This window comes from Streptopelia decaocto (assembly GCF_964273445.1).
Source record: "Streptopelia decaocto genome assembly, chromosome: 6".
NCBI lineage: Eukaryota > Metazoa > Chordata > Aves > Columbiformes > Columbidae > Streptopelia > Streptopelia decaocto.
Genome location: NC_138660.1, coordinates 34,570,065 through 34,584,469, shown reverse-complemented (window position 1 = coordinate 34,584,469; position 14,405 = coordinate 34,570,065). Strand labels below are relative to the sequence as shown.

The following is a 14,405-nucleotide window of genomic DNA, read 5'->3' as shown; positions in this document are numbered from 1 at the left end:
GTTTGATCTTTGATAAATGTTGATAGACAGCAAGACTTTTTTTCATAGTGACTTTCCTGAAGAGCAAATCAAGCCTCTGGGACCCATGAGAGAGGGATTTCCAACACAGGCAGCCGCTGGCTCCATGTGGTATTAGAAGGGTTAAGGAGCCATCTGCTGGCAGCTCCAACAAATTGTTGAATGCAAAGCTAATAAAATTTCAATTACAAATTAATTATGTACAGTGCATTTAATTATCCATGGATTCAAACTGTCCATGGATAATTCAAATGAAGCACTTTCGCAGGGGATATACAGTCTGCTACATATCTGCCAACAATTTAAATTAGATGCCAATGGATTCTGGGTGTCTGATCTGTCTTTAAAAAAAAGAAAATAAACAGATAACCCCAAGTACAGTGTGTTGAATTTCATCATGTTGATGTGTGTCAACACCAGAAAAATATATGCAGGCCACCTTATACATTTAAATCATTGCCATAGAACAGAAAACACAGGAAAGTATCTCTCTGAAAAAGAGCCAGAACTGAGGTTATTCATCATATTTCCACTTACCCGGTAGGGAAATGAAGTGGACTAAAGAGACAACAGGTGTGACAACAGTGAGCATTCTTCCTTAAGAGTTTAAATGAAAAGTATAAGCCGATTAAAAACTTGAGGCTCTGTTTTAGAGGGCTGCTAAGCACAGAAGCCATCTCTGAGCCAAATGGGGAAGACCTGACACATTCCCAGCTGCAGTGGCCCCACTGAAGGGACAACACAGTTCCCTTTGAAGTACACAAGCAGAGTTCAATCGTTGCCAGCAGCTTTTATAGCCTCCATAACCTCCCCCTATCCCTTACTCCCCATCACATCACACTGCATCAGACACACAGGTGTGGATAATATATTGCAGAACAGCTCCATGACTCCCCAGACTTCATACAGCTGCATTACCTTGCAAAGCAAAAATACCAGAAGAGGACTGTTCTCCTTAGGAAGCAAAGGCACAGCACCTCTTTGCATTAACATTAGTGTGTGCATTAGCAGAGAAGTACCCCTTGTCAGCAGCTGAGACATTAACAGGGTCATAAACACCAGCAAAATGGGGAGAAAGCACCACAACACAACAGCAGATCCCACAGAGTCTGTTGGAGTGGTCTTGTGTGTTCAGGTCTGTAAACCTGAGCAGTCAGCATGCCACCAGCCCAGCCATCACTTGGGGGAAATGCAGGCTTCAAGGGGAAAGATCTCCCACTGCCTCATCTCCCACCTCATGTCCTATCTAGCCATGCACAAAGCAGGTTGTTATCTTACATTTCAGAAGGTAAAAATCATCTTTAGAAATATCAGAAAGCCCCAGCTGATAATCCAGTTATTAGCGGTGCTGAGTTCAGGAAGGGTCTCTGAGTCAGAGCTGCCCCAAGTCACAATAGATTTCATAGTGGGTGCACAAAATGCAGATGCAGTTCTTGAAGAAGCTGTAGGTTTCTTTTAGTAACTTAAACTACAACCTATATTTTTTCCTTTCTGAGCCTTAATTTTACAAAGAATGCCAGTTATCCCATCTCTGCTGTATGACCATGCTACCACGTTACACTTCTTTCACCACTTGTTTCCAAGCCTGTTTGCAGATATCCAGGAGCTAACCAAGTTCACCTGCAAAGTGCAAATCACTGGGACTGATTTGCATTTCCTGCAGGTGTCTAAGCCCTTAGCTAGCAGGATATTCAGCAGAAAATACCTGAGTTTAAGGCTGCTGCACAACTCTGTTCAATGACAGTCACAAACTTGCCCTCTCAAATGTACTTTGCAGGGTCTGTGCAGGCTTAGGAATATGCCAAACATAACTCTGAAAAAAGATAAAGAGGAGATAGAGAAAAAATAATCTGGCCTTAATATCTGATAATAATATAATCAGATAATATCTGGCAGATATTATTGCTGTACAATTTTAATCTGTCATTTCATTCCAGCTTGTGTGCTCTATACACTGCTGGACTGAGTTACCTCTGAAGTTGTACATGCAGATAATCATTCACATAACTGCCTACGTCCACACATCAGTTTCTGCAGGATTTTCGTATTATCTTTCATGATATATTTTTATTTTAAAATCATTTTTAATGCTGAACATTTGAGTTCTTGCCTTCCAACAAAGGAAAAAGCTCAGTTTTCCTCAGTGGAACTGTTCAGAACTTGGAGGTACCACTTGACATATTCTAAGACTGATGAGTTACTGCAAATAAAGTGTCACATGCCAAAGATGGCATTGTTTCCACTTCACCTCATCAGCAGCACAGCAAACAAGTTTAGCAGCCCTCATCTACGATTGTTTTCTGCTCTCTTCAATCCATTTTTATCGTACAGACACACACACACTTGGTGCTTTTGAAATGCATCCATAAAAATGAACTGTGGTGCTTTGAAGAAAGATGTTCATGACTTAATTCTTCCTGCACTGGCTGCCAATCAGACACTGAGCTTATGATGTGTATAACCTATCAATGTTGTTAGCTTCTTTCCTGGAAACAGCAGTTTCAACTGGGGGTGGCAGAAAGCAGGACAGAAGAATGTTCTCTATCTCTCATTACCCGTGGACTCCTCGAGCCATCACTTTTGTTGCTGAGCAAACTAGCACGGCTCCGAGAGCCACTGGAAAGTGATTAAAATTTGGCAGAAGAATCTCTAAACCACTGGCGTTTCTATAGCAATGGGGAGAGTGCAAGATGTGAAAAAGCCTGTAGCATTGCTGCCATCCTGCTGTGAACCAGAGGTATAGTGCCTCTGACTCTAGAGCCAGAAAGCCCATTTGTATTGACCTCCCCCTTCAAATTTAGCAGGTTCTGTTTTAAATCTTGGACTAAACACAGATAAAATGCTATTTTGTAATCCAGAAGATTGCATACCAGCCTGTTTTGCTTAAAGATGAGAACCTTTGCTTCTCATGCAATAGCCTTGTATTGCCCCATCAGTATTGCCCTCAGAAAACCAGAGAGGGATCCTATGGGCTGGGGCAGCCAGTCTAAAGCTGCTGCTGGTCTATCTTGTGCCACTGAACTCAAAGTCCAGGCTACCTTTCACAGAACTGCAGGTGAATTTGAGTTGAGAAATGAAAGATAAGCGCAGCAATCAAAAATTATCCGATTTGGGTTGGGTTCTTAATGTCAGATCCCAAACTAGAAACTGTTTCATTTGCCAAGGCTGCTGATCAGACCCAGCACTGAGCATTCCTGGAAAAAAAAATAAACCAGGCTAGTTTTAACTGCTGAAATATGGATCCAAAAGCATAATTGTAGGCACCCGGGTGTGGAATTGTAGCCATTTTAATCAAGTTCTTGCCTTCTCTCCTCCACTTTCTCTTAGGTGGCTAAGCAATTGCAGCCTTCAGTTGTGTGGATTGGGGAGACAGAAAAAATATTTTCCAAAGGAGGGCGGAAGACTGATGACGAGGTGAGCTGCTCTTTTTTTATTTCAGTGCAGATAATTTCTCCTGTCACGTTACAACCGACACAAAAGAACAAGTGTATTTCTCAGCTTAGCACATACCAGAATGACCATATCCACCAAAGCTTGCTTTATAATAGCTTGTCTCACATTTTTTTTCCTAAGAAAGTCTTGTGACTTCTTAAGAGCCCCCAAGAGGTCACATTTCTCTCCTACACCTATACTTGCTTTATTTAAAAATAGTCCAGTCACTGCTCGTCAGCGCACTGAAAAGTAAAAGAGAATAATGGAGAATTTCAAAATACAAGGCAAGAAACTAAAAGTTAAGATGAGCTTAAATCGTTCAGCTCTATTAATTTGAGCAACTGGATGGAGCCAAAGTGAACAACAAACAAGGATAAATTTCCACTGTGAAAACAAAGAACCTGTGTTAAGTAGTTATGTTTACATATTATTTTCTCTGGGCTCCCAGGAGTCCTATTGCCATTGCTTCCATTCCCTCCTCTCTTGTGTAGCTTCCCCACTAGAAAGAAAATTAAAACACTGCCCAATAGGCACAGCAACTCAACCACCACAGCAGAGAGCAATTCACCTGAAATCCTGATTAGATTCATGCTGCTTGCATAATATTTTACTTTTAGAGCTCCATGTGAAAAATTAAGCCTTTATTCTTAAAGTGGGTCCTGTACACAAGTCTGTATCTTGGAAGACCAATGAAGTATCACCTGGGATGAGTCTGTTACTTCTATGAGGGCTGTACAAGCTGATGGTTGTGCAGTTATCCATGTCATCTAGTGGTCCCAACACCAAAAAAGGACCTTTCTCTTGGGCTTAAACCTTGACAGCAAGTGCAGATGGGGATTAAAAGTAAGACTATGAGCCAAAGATTGCCTGGAGTAACAATCATGTTTATCTGCTTTGATAGCCACCAATAAGGGAAAATTTCTCCCCATGCCCACAGACTCAAGGGTATCACCTCTACCCCTTCTCCACAGTGGGACCTGAGCCCTACTGCCAAGACATACTCAACTCATTATCATGATTAAGCAATCAGCAAAGTTAGGAAGATGCATAATATGACCACAAGAATAAAAAACACATGTATTATAATTAAGACAAGTTTAAGAAAATAACTGTGTGACTATCCCAAGACTTCAGGGATTTCGTATTGATTTCACAATTTCCTCTCCTCTGTAACTTTCACTCCAAATAAGAGTTTTGTCTCCTTTCTTTCAGTTGTCTGCTACTGCAAACAACAGAAAAATTGGATCACAAATATTGTACTAGCAATGTAGATTCACAGGTGTTTATTATTGCCTTTCAGCTGAGAAGGTTCACAGGACATAGTTTCTTCCTTATTGACATTAAGGAAGGCTGATTTGAAATTGAAGCTCAAGTTTCTCAGGGAACTGCCTACTATATAGTAAAAAAAAAAAAAAAAACAAAACATAAGGTGATCTAGAGAGTCAAGTTTTCAAGTGAGTGTTGGTGACTTGAATGTTAAGTCTCAATCATTTCTGAAAAGAGGCTTCCAAGTCATTCTCTGATACACTATCCTGACCCAGTTATTCACTTATAGCTTTATTAACAGTAGAGTTAATAAACAGTGATTTGATTAAGCTTCTCCAACCATTATTAATTTGAATATAACTATCCAATAACAGATTTTCCTCAATACTCATCTGTTTTGTAAATAGTGGTTAAATATTTGTTCTAAAGTCAAATACTAAATCTACTGCAAAGGAGTGGATCCTGAATTCGAAGAGCTTGTTTTCCTAGGTCAGAGCCTCAGCAAGCTAGAAATCACAGCAATTAGGGAGTGTGTTTTTCACATTTAAACCATGGGTAGGAGCTGGTAGATCATAACCTCCAAAAGCTGGGAGGATTCCACCCCAGCTGACATACCCTGGCAATTTTTCTTATCTGTTAAGGTTCATCAGATACACAGGTCCAAGCAATATTTCTTCTTGAACTGGAAATAAGAATTTCCTTTTTTAAATTAGTTGTTTCCTTCCTGCTTTTCAATAGCAGGACCAGCAAATTCAATAAGGAAAGGCACTAGCACAAGCCCACAAATACATAAGCAGAAATCAAGTGTTTACCTGACTTTCAGAAGACAAGAGGCTTTCTACTTAAGTTGACCATCTAGTCTGCTTATTCTAAATGCAGCTAGACTACTTTAAAAAGCACAAAATCCTGTTGTTTCTAGTGTGTCTACATATAGCTTCACTTCATTAACTGTACTATCAGCATTCAATAAATACTCTTTCTTCCTTGTTTTCACATGTACATGCTGAAGATGAACCCAAAGCGCCTGGAAAAGATGCTCCCCAAATTCCTACAGGCTGTGAAAGCACAAGACAGAGTGCTGCTAGTGGGAACCACCACCCGTCCCTTCGATGCTAACCTTAAACCTTTCTGCCAAGTCTACCAAAAAATTATTCTGATTCCTAGGCCTGACTACAGCTCAAGATTAGGCAAGTATTTCAAGTGATCCTTCTGATTACTGCTGTTTAAAATCCATGCCTATTGTCTGGTTATCCTCAGAACTGACTTAAACCTCAAAATTTGTACCCCAGCTGTGAATTTTCAGTTAATTTCTGTATGGCCTAAATTTTCAATTCCTGAAAGTTTAGGTAATACTGATACAGGCTATCCCAAAAATCAGATAATAAAAGTGGAAGTTGGGAGAAGGGTTTAAAAAATACTGTTCTGCACTGATTAGCATTTCTTCATGAGTTGTTTATCATGCACTGAGTTGGTTGCAAGCTGGTTTTTGACTGCAGGAAGGATAAGATCCTATTTCAATGCACACTTTCTATTTTAAGCTTTTCTTTTTACACAAGGATTCTGAATTTGTTATTCCTATCTGGTTTCCATACTCTAAACAATACACTTCAGACATCTCCATAAACAGAACCATGTCTGAAGGATTGAGTTTTGTTACTATCAAATACTATTTTTGTACATACAGTTCTTGAGAAATTGCAGAAGCATCTGTGATTTTGCATGTCTGATCTATCAACTGGTGGTATGGATAGGCCCCCCTGAAGTCTGACAAATACATTAAGGACCCCCTATTCTTGGAACCAAAGCTTGTAACAAAAAACCTAACTTTTAATAGGCTAACTTGCATGGCTAGGATAAAAAGGAAAAAGGGTTTGAGCTATTCAGAACGGCACCAAACACTCCAAGTTAAGACTCTCAAGGGTGCGTTTCTTCTACCAGGGGCTCCTATCCCTATTGATCACCATATCAAGGAAAACAGAATCCAATCATACCACTAGTCTCTGATGGATCATATCCCAGAAGAATACAATAGTGAAGGAAACCACATTCAGCTCAGGGACCTTGCTACACAATTGTATCCTGTCTACAATATTGTTCCACATAGTCACCTTATTACAAAAATCACGCAACTGTACTGTGAAGTCCAGTTTATACTGCTTTGTGTGGAGGCAGCCAAGGTCCTGCAATGATCCACATTTGGGCAAGCTCAAGACAGGTTTTGACTACCCAGCACGTTGCAAATCTCTCCCACATTCAATAATTTTCATAGTGTGGATGGGGAATGGTCTCTAAGCAAGCAACCATGTGTTTCATGTTATGTTACAGCTCTGATAAATCGCTAACAGATAAGGGACATGAATAAGACCTAGAGAAAGGAGGTGATGGCTGCTGAATTTAGCTCTGTTCACTTCTGGGGATTGAGTTGTCACATTCTGGGATTCTCACCACCAATCAAAAAGAAAAAAAAAAAAAAAAAAAGGAAAAAAAACACACAACAACAAACAAACCAAACAACCAACCAAAAACAACAACCAAAAAAAAAAAAAACCACACAGGGAAAAAAAAAATAAAAACACACAGGGATTTCAATTGCAAATTTAAGAATGCCCCAAAAGGTTCACTCTTAATTTTAAAGCAAATTAAGCTTGCAGCTTTACTACTTTGACATTGTCCCATTTAAGACAGTGTTTGGCTTGTTCTTCAGCTCTGACCTTCCCTGAAGTTCAATGGAAATATGATCTTTACAGTACAGAGAACCCACCTTCCAATCTTGACAATTTTCAGTGCCTGACACCCAATTTGAGAACTAAAACTTGTTTTGACAGAAAAGCCATGACATAAATATTCGTAGCCACAGTGCACAGCTACCTGTCTGCTACAACCCTTTTGTTATAAACCAGAAGGTTCCCATCTTTGCATGATGGAAGCAGCAAACACGCAAAGGAAATCACTAAACTGGAAAATCTGTGGTCATATACTGGTTTCTTGCTATTAATCACCCAGCAAGTCAGTACCTCACATTATGCATGATCCTACCTGCAACAGAAGCTGCAGCACACAATATATGGCTGTGCAGAAGTAGCGCTCACTGTTGTGTGCATCAATTCCTCTTTTATGAATTAGTGATTCAGCCAATAATTATTGAGCATAGATATAATTCAAGTGGAAGATCACAATTTGCCAGAGTGAAAAATGTAGTACAAAGCTGCCAATAGTTATGGGCACAAGTCCCTAGTATTGACATTGCAATCGAAGGGAGAATAAAGCAGGTTTTTCTCTATTACATGGCTGCCCCAACATCCAGTACCATTAACTGTCCACTCAACATTTTTGTACTACATACAAGCATTCAAACACACAATACTCAAATCACAAATTGTCTTATTCAAGAACCTTTTTAATCTCTCTGCATAATACTTATTTTTTCCAGATGTTTTCATAAAGCTTTAAGGGAAAGCATGGTGAGATGACATTAAAGTTTTACTAAGTTCCTCTGAGGCAGACTTACTTTCCAAAAACATTTATTATCCTATTAAATTGTCTTTTTGGAAGCAAAATCTTAGTCCCTTCAAACATTTAAAAAAAACCTTAATGTCACAGAAGTTCACAGCTCAAAGATAGAAACAGGTTCACCATTTAACTAACAAGCAAAATGCCAATCACAGAAATTTACACCTGGCCTTGGCAACGTGTGCCTGCATAGCTGGAAGCCTTTGGCTTCCAAACCAGACATTGAGTCCCCATAGCAGCCCTCAGTTCAGCAGGAGCAACCTGTGATCAGGGTCACAGAAATAAAAACAGGCTGTTAATATAGGTACTTAACTCTGCACACCCAAATGGGAACATTCTGGACAGATTCTGTGTATGCACACAGGCATACTTAAGTAGCTCTTTCCATTTTTACACACATATCCACCTCACATCATGTGCCTCTAATGACTTTCTGAAAAAGTACTGACTGGTAGCCAACAAATTATAACTAATAGTTAAGGAACCAGATGTGCCTAAAGGCTTCTATGCTACAAATACATAGATGAAAGGAACAGCAAACAAGGAAAATTTGGATCTTGGCTTTCCTGACTGATATCCCTTATTTTCCTGTTTCAGTTTCAAAGTGCAAAAATATTTCTCCTGTTGTCATTAATGCATGTCTTTGGCATTCTCTGCGTTGTTTTTTTCTCATGAACAGTGTTATGGAAACACATCATCCTGCAGAATGGTGGAGTAATCACCAACTTGTTGAACATAAGCTGCCTAGCAAACCTGTCTGATGGTTTCACCCAGGGACACATCGTCCAGGTGGTACAAGATGTCCTGACTGAGCTACGTCTCCTGCAGATGACCAGGAAACCGCTGAAGACTGAGGAGTTTGTGACACCTCTGGCCAGACAGGACCCAGTGTACAAAGAGGAGGAAGAATCATTTAAGGTGACATTAAGAGCTACGTTAACTGGTTGTCTTTCATCATCCCTGCCACATCCTTGTTTGGGCACATTTGATCTAGAGATCTGCTAACTCTGCTGATGGGTTGGCACATCATTATTTGAAGGATAATGTATGGTTCAACAGCACCCAACACCCATCTCTCCCATTTTGGGATGTTTGCCAGCCCAGGCCTGTCATTTGCCATTATTACAGGCAGCAGCTCCGCATGGGCAACACGCACACTGCTTTGCTGAACCTACTGCCCTCACCCAGCTAATGTTGAGCAGAGCGGCCTTCACATGCACAGATAAATGATGCAGGTGCCACTAGTGAAGTGCATCAGTCCTCTTTCTTTCAGAGCTGGTGTGTTTGGCCAGCCTAGCTATATTTGCTTGAGAAGGCAGCAAACTTGGACATGTGGGGTCTGCAGGGTGGAGATGTGGTTTTAAGTCCTTATTTAAAACTATTTCAAACAAGAATTTTCTTCATTTCTGGGTTTAAAAACATTAGTTTCTGCCTCCAACTCCATCCCTCACCCTACCCACAGGGACCATAAAATTGTGAAGACAAAACCCTAGTGCATTTGGGACGCATTACATATACCTTAAATATAAATGCATCTCCCTGCAAGCAACTTCTTTTTCCACATGTAGCTCAGTAATAATTACTCTTTATTTCCCTAGACCAGGATTATCTTTATGTAGTGGTTAATTCTGCTTTCACTGTATTGCTTTTGGTTTTACTATTGATGGGAACAGTTTGTTAGGCTTAAGTACAGGTCTGTAATTTATTTACTCTAGTGACTTCAGCATAGCTTAGGGACAGCTGAACTGGACCTTGAACTAGCTAGTTGAATGCAACACTACAATTTAGCAGCACTAGCACCCCAGAAAAATGTCACAGCACTCGACTAAGGCACTTCAGGTCTACCAGACACTAGTAAAACCCTTGGCCACCCAAAAGGGAAACTCCTCCATGTACTAAGGAGCTGCAGGCAAACCAGACCAGGGGCTCCAAATGGGATAGAGGACTTCCATACTGAAGCCAAGAGACCCCAGAACTTTCTCAGTCCCATGCCCCCCCAACTTCCACTCAGACCCACTTATAAACCATCCAAGTTCTCCCAGCTGAAAGGTGTCCTTTTCATACTGCTCTTTGAATCCCCACAGTGCCTCACATAATAAACAGGATGCAGTTTCTGACAACTTTGTCCAGGTCTTCTTCCACTGCTAACCTAATGATGGTGCATATTTCTCCCAGCCCTGCTGAATACTTTCCAATTTCCATTTAGAGCCATTTGGTTCTACTCAACGTAGGCAGCATTTGTGATATTTGGCAAATTACTCTTTTTTTCCTCATGCTTCCTATGTAAACCACTATCTTTCCTCAGAGGAAGGCTAATAGTTCAGTGTTACAGCAAGGAAAAAAAAACCCTATCATTCCCACCTCCAAATAGTAATCCATTTGTACCCTGAAACATGAGAGCTAGTATTTAGTGTGAGGTTAACTTGAAAATATTATTCCACTTACTATAAATATGCCTGTTTTGTACAGCACAAAGTATGTGGGCAGCACTTCATGGTGAACATGGCTAAAATGATACTGTCCTCAGCATCCCATGGCAATAATTTCCTTGCATTAATTATAGCCCTTAAGAAAGTATTTCCTTTTATCTGTTTCAAATTTGTTCCCCTTAAATGTCATGGAACCTTGCTCCAGCACCTCTAACACAGCACAGGGGAAGAGGATTGTCAAAATGGCCTCATGCATTAATTAACTCCGATATCTTCATCTCTTCTTGCACAGAAGCCCCTTTTCATGAGCCTTTAATCATTGCCATCACTGAAACTCTTCTGTTGCTTTGTCCTTTTTGAAGTGGGGCAGCTAAAACACAGTATCCAAAGTGAAGATTAGCACTGTGATGAATCTTTGATTTCTATTCACTGGAAGCATGAATCTCCCTGTTTGACATTTATATTCTGCCAGTGTTCCAAAATGAATATAAATAATGCAAGATTCGCAATAATATGATTTCTTCATTCAATTTACTCAAATTTCTGCCCCAATTATACATTCACATTTTTGAAATCATAAATTATTTCACCAATGCAATTGATAGAAATCCTTACACAAAAGTAATGTTAGTCCTAGAGGAGCAAAGGGCAGTCCAACTAGCACACTAGTTCTGTCTGGCAGCAACTGCTACAAAATATTTACAAGACATAAGAAAATCCATTCTGAAGAACTGCAAACATAATTCCTCCAGCAAGCAAAGATTTTCAACTCTGATCAGTCACATACTGTCAGTAAATTAGATTCCCAGTTCAGATGCTAGCGCATTAGTGGTAAATCTACATTTATTTTAACCATATCTGAGGAGTCAGCTTTGTTAATCCAATACAGCAGCTCTGCTAGCTAAAGAGTCAAAAGCAGACGTCATCCCATGCAAACAGGTAATTTACTGTGTTGAAACATGCAGAAAGAAATGGGAAGGGAACAAGAGAAGACAATGCAAGTCAATCAGCTCCTCCTGCTGCATGCAGAGTACCCTACCAGCAACTCAGAATAAGCAACAAGATGACCTCCCAACCTGCACCCACCAAACAGCACTTTCCATCCTGCCAAGTTCCCAGTGAGCCTTTGGCAGGGGTTTGTTATTCTTTCCATTTCCCACTGAAGGTGAACAACAGACACAGGGCCGGGGGGGGAAATAGGATTTCTATGGCCTCATGGCCTGTCACACATGGAAGGTCAGAGACATTGCTTCATCACTAGATATTGCCAGGGAATAAATTCCTCCCACAGTCACAACCACCATCTTGTCTTTTATATTCCACTCAAGTGAAAGACCATCAAGAGCTATCTCCAGGCCTCTCCCTGCCCCATGTTGTCCCAGCTGCATCTGTTCTCCCCAACACAAGAATAGCTTGGCCTGAGACCATCTTCAGGACAGCAAAATACAGTTGCCCAGGCCACTTCTCCAGGAGCCCAGAGGTTCCTCCCAAACACCTCCCATGACACCATCTAGATGTCGACACATGAGAGATTGCATGATGTTTTAATAAGTGGAGTCAGGCTTCTTGGAGAAAGAGTGCTCAGCTAATTTGGGCAATTAGAGCAGAGATCACAATGTTAGGGCTGCTCAGCAACCAGCTGGACATTTGACAGCTGTCAGACTTCATTGACCTGCTGACAGTATTTAATCTGCAAGACAAGAGGTCCAAATAGAGTACCTGTCATCAGCCCAGAGGAAACCTTTAAGAAGCATGACACCAGGAAGGACCATCTGAGGCCAGGAAAGGAACATCAGGGGTTTTTCTTCCCTATACACTTCCAAAATATCTCTTCTCCCAGCTAAGTCTCTTGCTGCTGCCTGTCACATATTGGGGAAACCAGACAAGGCAAATTCCCAGGGGCAGCCTTACCAAGCTCAAGCTGGAGGCAGCATTATGGATGAATCGTATGGAAAAGGCAGACTTAACAGGATGCCACATTGGTAGGAAAGTTGACAGGCTACCCAAGTGAAAGGCAGAGGAGATGCAGTTGTGGCATTAAATAGCAGTCTGTGGTCAGAGGAAAGACATTCACTCCTAGTGCAATGCAGGGATGAATATGGTCAAGAGGGAAAGCATTTTATCAATCACATCAGCACCTAGCACATTTTAATGTCTGGTGTAGGCAGGACTTTGTTGATAAAGGTTCCTGTATGTACATAAGGGGAAGACTAATTCCTACACACTACTGACTTGAAAGCACTACCTTCTCTTCATTTTACATTATTTTCACATGGCCTAGAACTGCCTTGTTGACATTACAGTCCAGGAGCTTGGCAAGTTCGCAGAGAGACTATACCAAAATCATTTACAAGTCACGGGACTGTGAACAGGCATCTGAAAGCAATAAACAAGTTTTTAATGTTCAGGGTTTGTTTTGCTTCTTAAGCTCTCTCAATGAAATAAAAACTGTCTGGACTGATTTGCAGGGCCATGAGAAGTATATGCTTTGTCTGTTGCCAAGTTTCAGACCAGAGGGAGTTTTGACAAGAGCTATATACCTCGGAAATAGGGTTGATCATGGAAGTTCTAACATTTCCATAACTATAGCAACACAAATGGCCCAGCTAAGTATTCCTGTTAATGAGACACACTTCAAGCAAGCAATTGCTGTGCTTCTTGTTATAATAATGTACTCAAGAGATCTGAGGATTTAATTTCTGCTTCTCCACAAGCCAGCTAGGATTTTAAGAGGTTTGGGTTTTTTTTTTTTTAAAGAATGCTCCATTTACTAGTAAAACGTTTAAGTGTTCTCTTTTTTTATTTTTTATTTTTCAATTTTAATAAAACATAAACATGCTTTCTGATTCTGCAGGCTTGGTATGACAAGACACCACTGGGTAGAGCACGAATCAGAGCACTGGCAGACAAGGAGAAAGAAGGAAAGGGAAAATCAAAAGGAGGAAAGAAAAAATAACTTCCTCAAGAATTTTGCACCTGGCAACGTCAGTCACCACTCTACTCCACTGAAAAGCTAGAGACATTAGGAAAGTAAAAACATCAGAATAATGCACCCTCAAGTTATAGATATTCCATGAAAGATAATTCCTCTCTGAATGAGTTTTTAAAAGTTAAAAAAACCCCACACAGATGACTCATCAATGTGACATGTAGCTCTCAGAGGATGAAGAGTTAATGACCACTGACTTGCTCAAGCATTATTTATTCTACAAGCTTTTAGGGGGCAGAGAGGTTCATTACTCAGGACTGTAACATGCCATCAACTTTTAGGCTATACTCATTTATTTCAGCAAGTAACTCTCCTTAAAAATTGATGTCACATTAATGTCTTTCATTACTTTAATATCCTATATGCTTTATAAAACTAACTGCTTTATATATCTGTAAGTCTAATGTGTTACAGTTCTCAATAAAACTATTACAGCTATAAAGACTGCTTTTTAATTGGGATGGATTGTAAGACACTTAATGCAATCTACCACAAGCTGGATATTTACATAGCCACACAAGGACCAGCACTGTTTCACCTTTTGATGTCTCAACACAGACAAACTCAGATGTGTGGATGTTAAAACATTAATAAGCAAAACAAAAGCAAAAAAAAGTTGTCAGATAGTGTTCATCTTGGTGGATGTCCTGAGAATCTACTTTGCAATAGAAAACAGTGCCCAGTCACCTGTTTACACAAATAGCAACGTATCTGTTGCCTGAAAAAGCCCATGTGTAGCAGAACAGCAGCTGTAGTGGCAA

At 40.3% G+C, this 14,405-nt stretch overlaps 1 protein-coding gene across 1 annotated transcript in view; it reads left to right on the top strand.

Annotated features, from left to right (window-relative positions):
• Nucleotides 1-14,019, top strand: part of DRC11 (dynein regulatory complex subunit 11) — a 106,239-nt gene extending 92,220 nt beyond the window's left edge. Inside the window, exons 16-19 of the mRNA XM_082056418.1 lie at nt 3,346-3,432; nt 5,726-5,903; nt 8,906-9,144; nt 13,510-14,019. Of these exons, the coding sequence (XP_081912544.1) occupies nt 3,346-3,432; nt 5,726-5,903; nt 8,906-9,144; nt 13,510-13,611 (606 nt within the window). The 3' untranslated portion in view covers nt 13,612-14,019. The remainder of the gene's footprint in view (nt 1-3,345; nt 3,433-5,725; nt 5,904-8,905; nt 9,145-13,509) is intronic.
• Nucleotides 14,020-14,405: the final 386 nt, after the last annotated feature.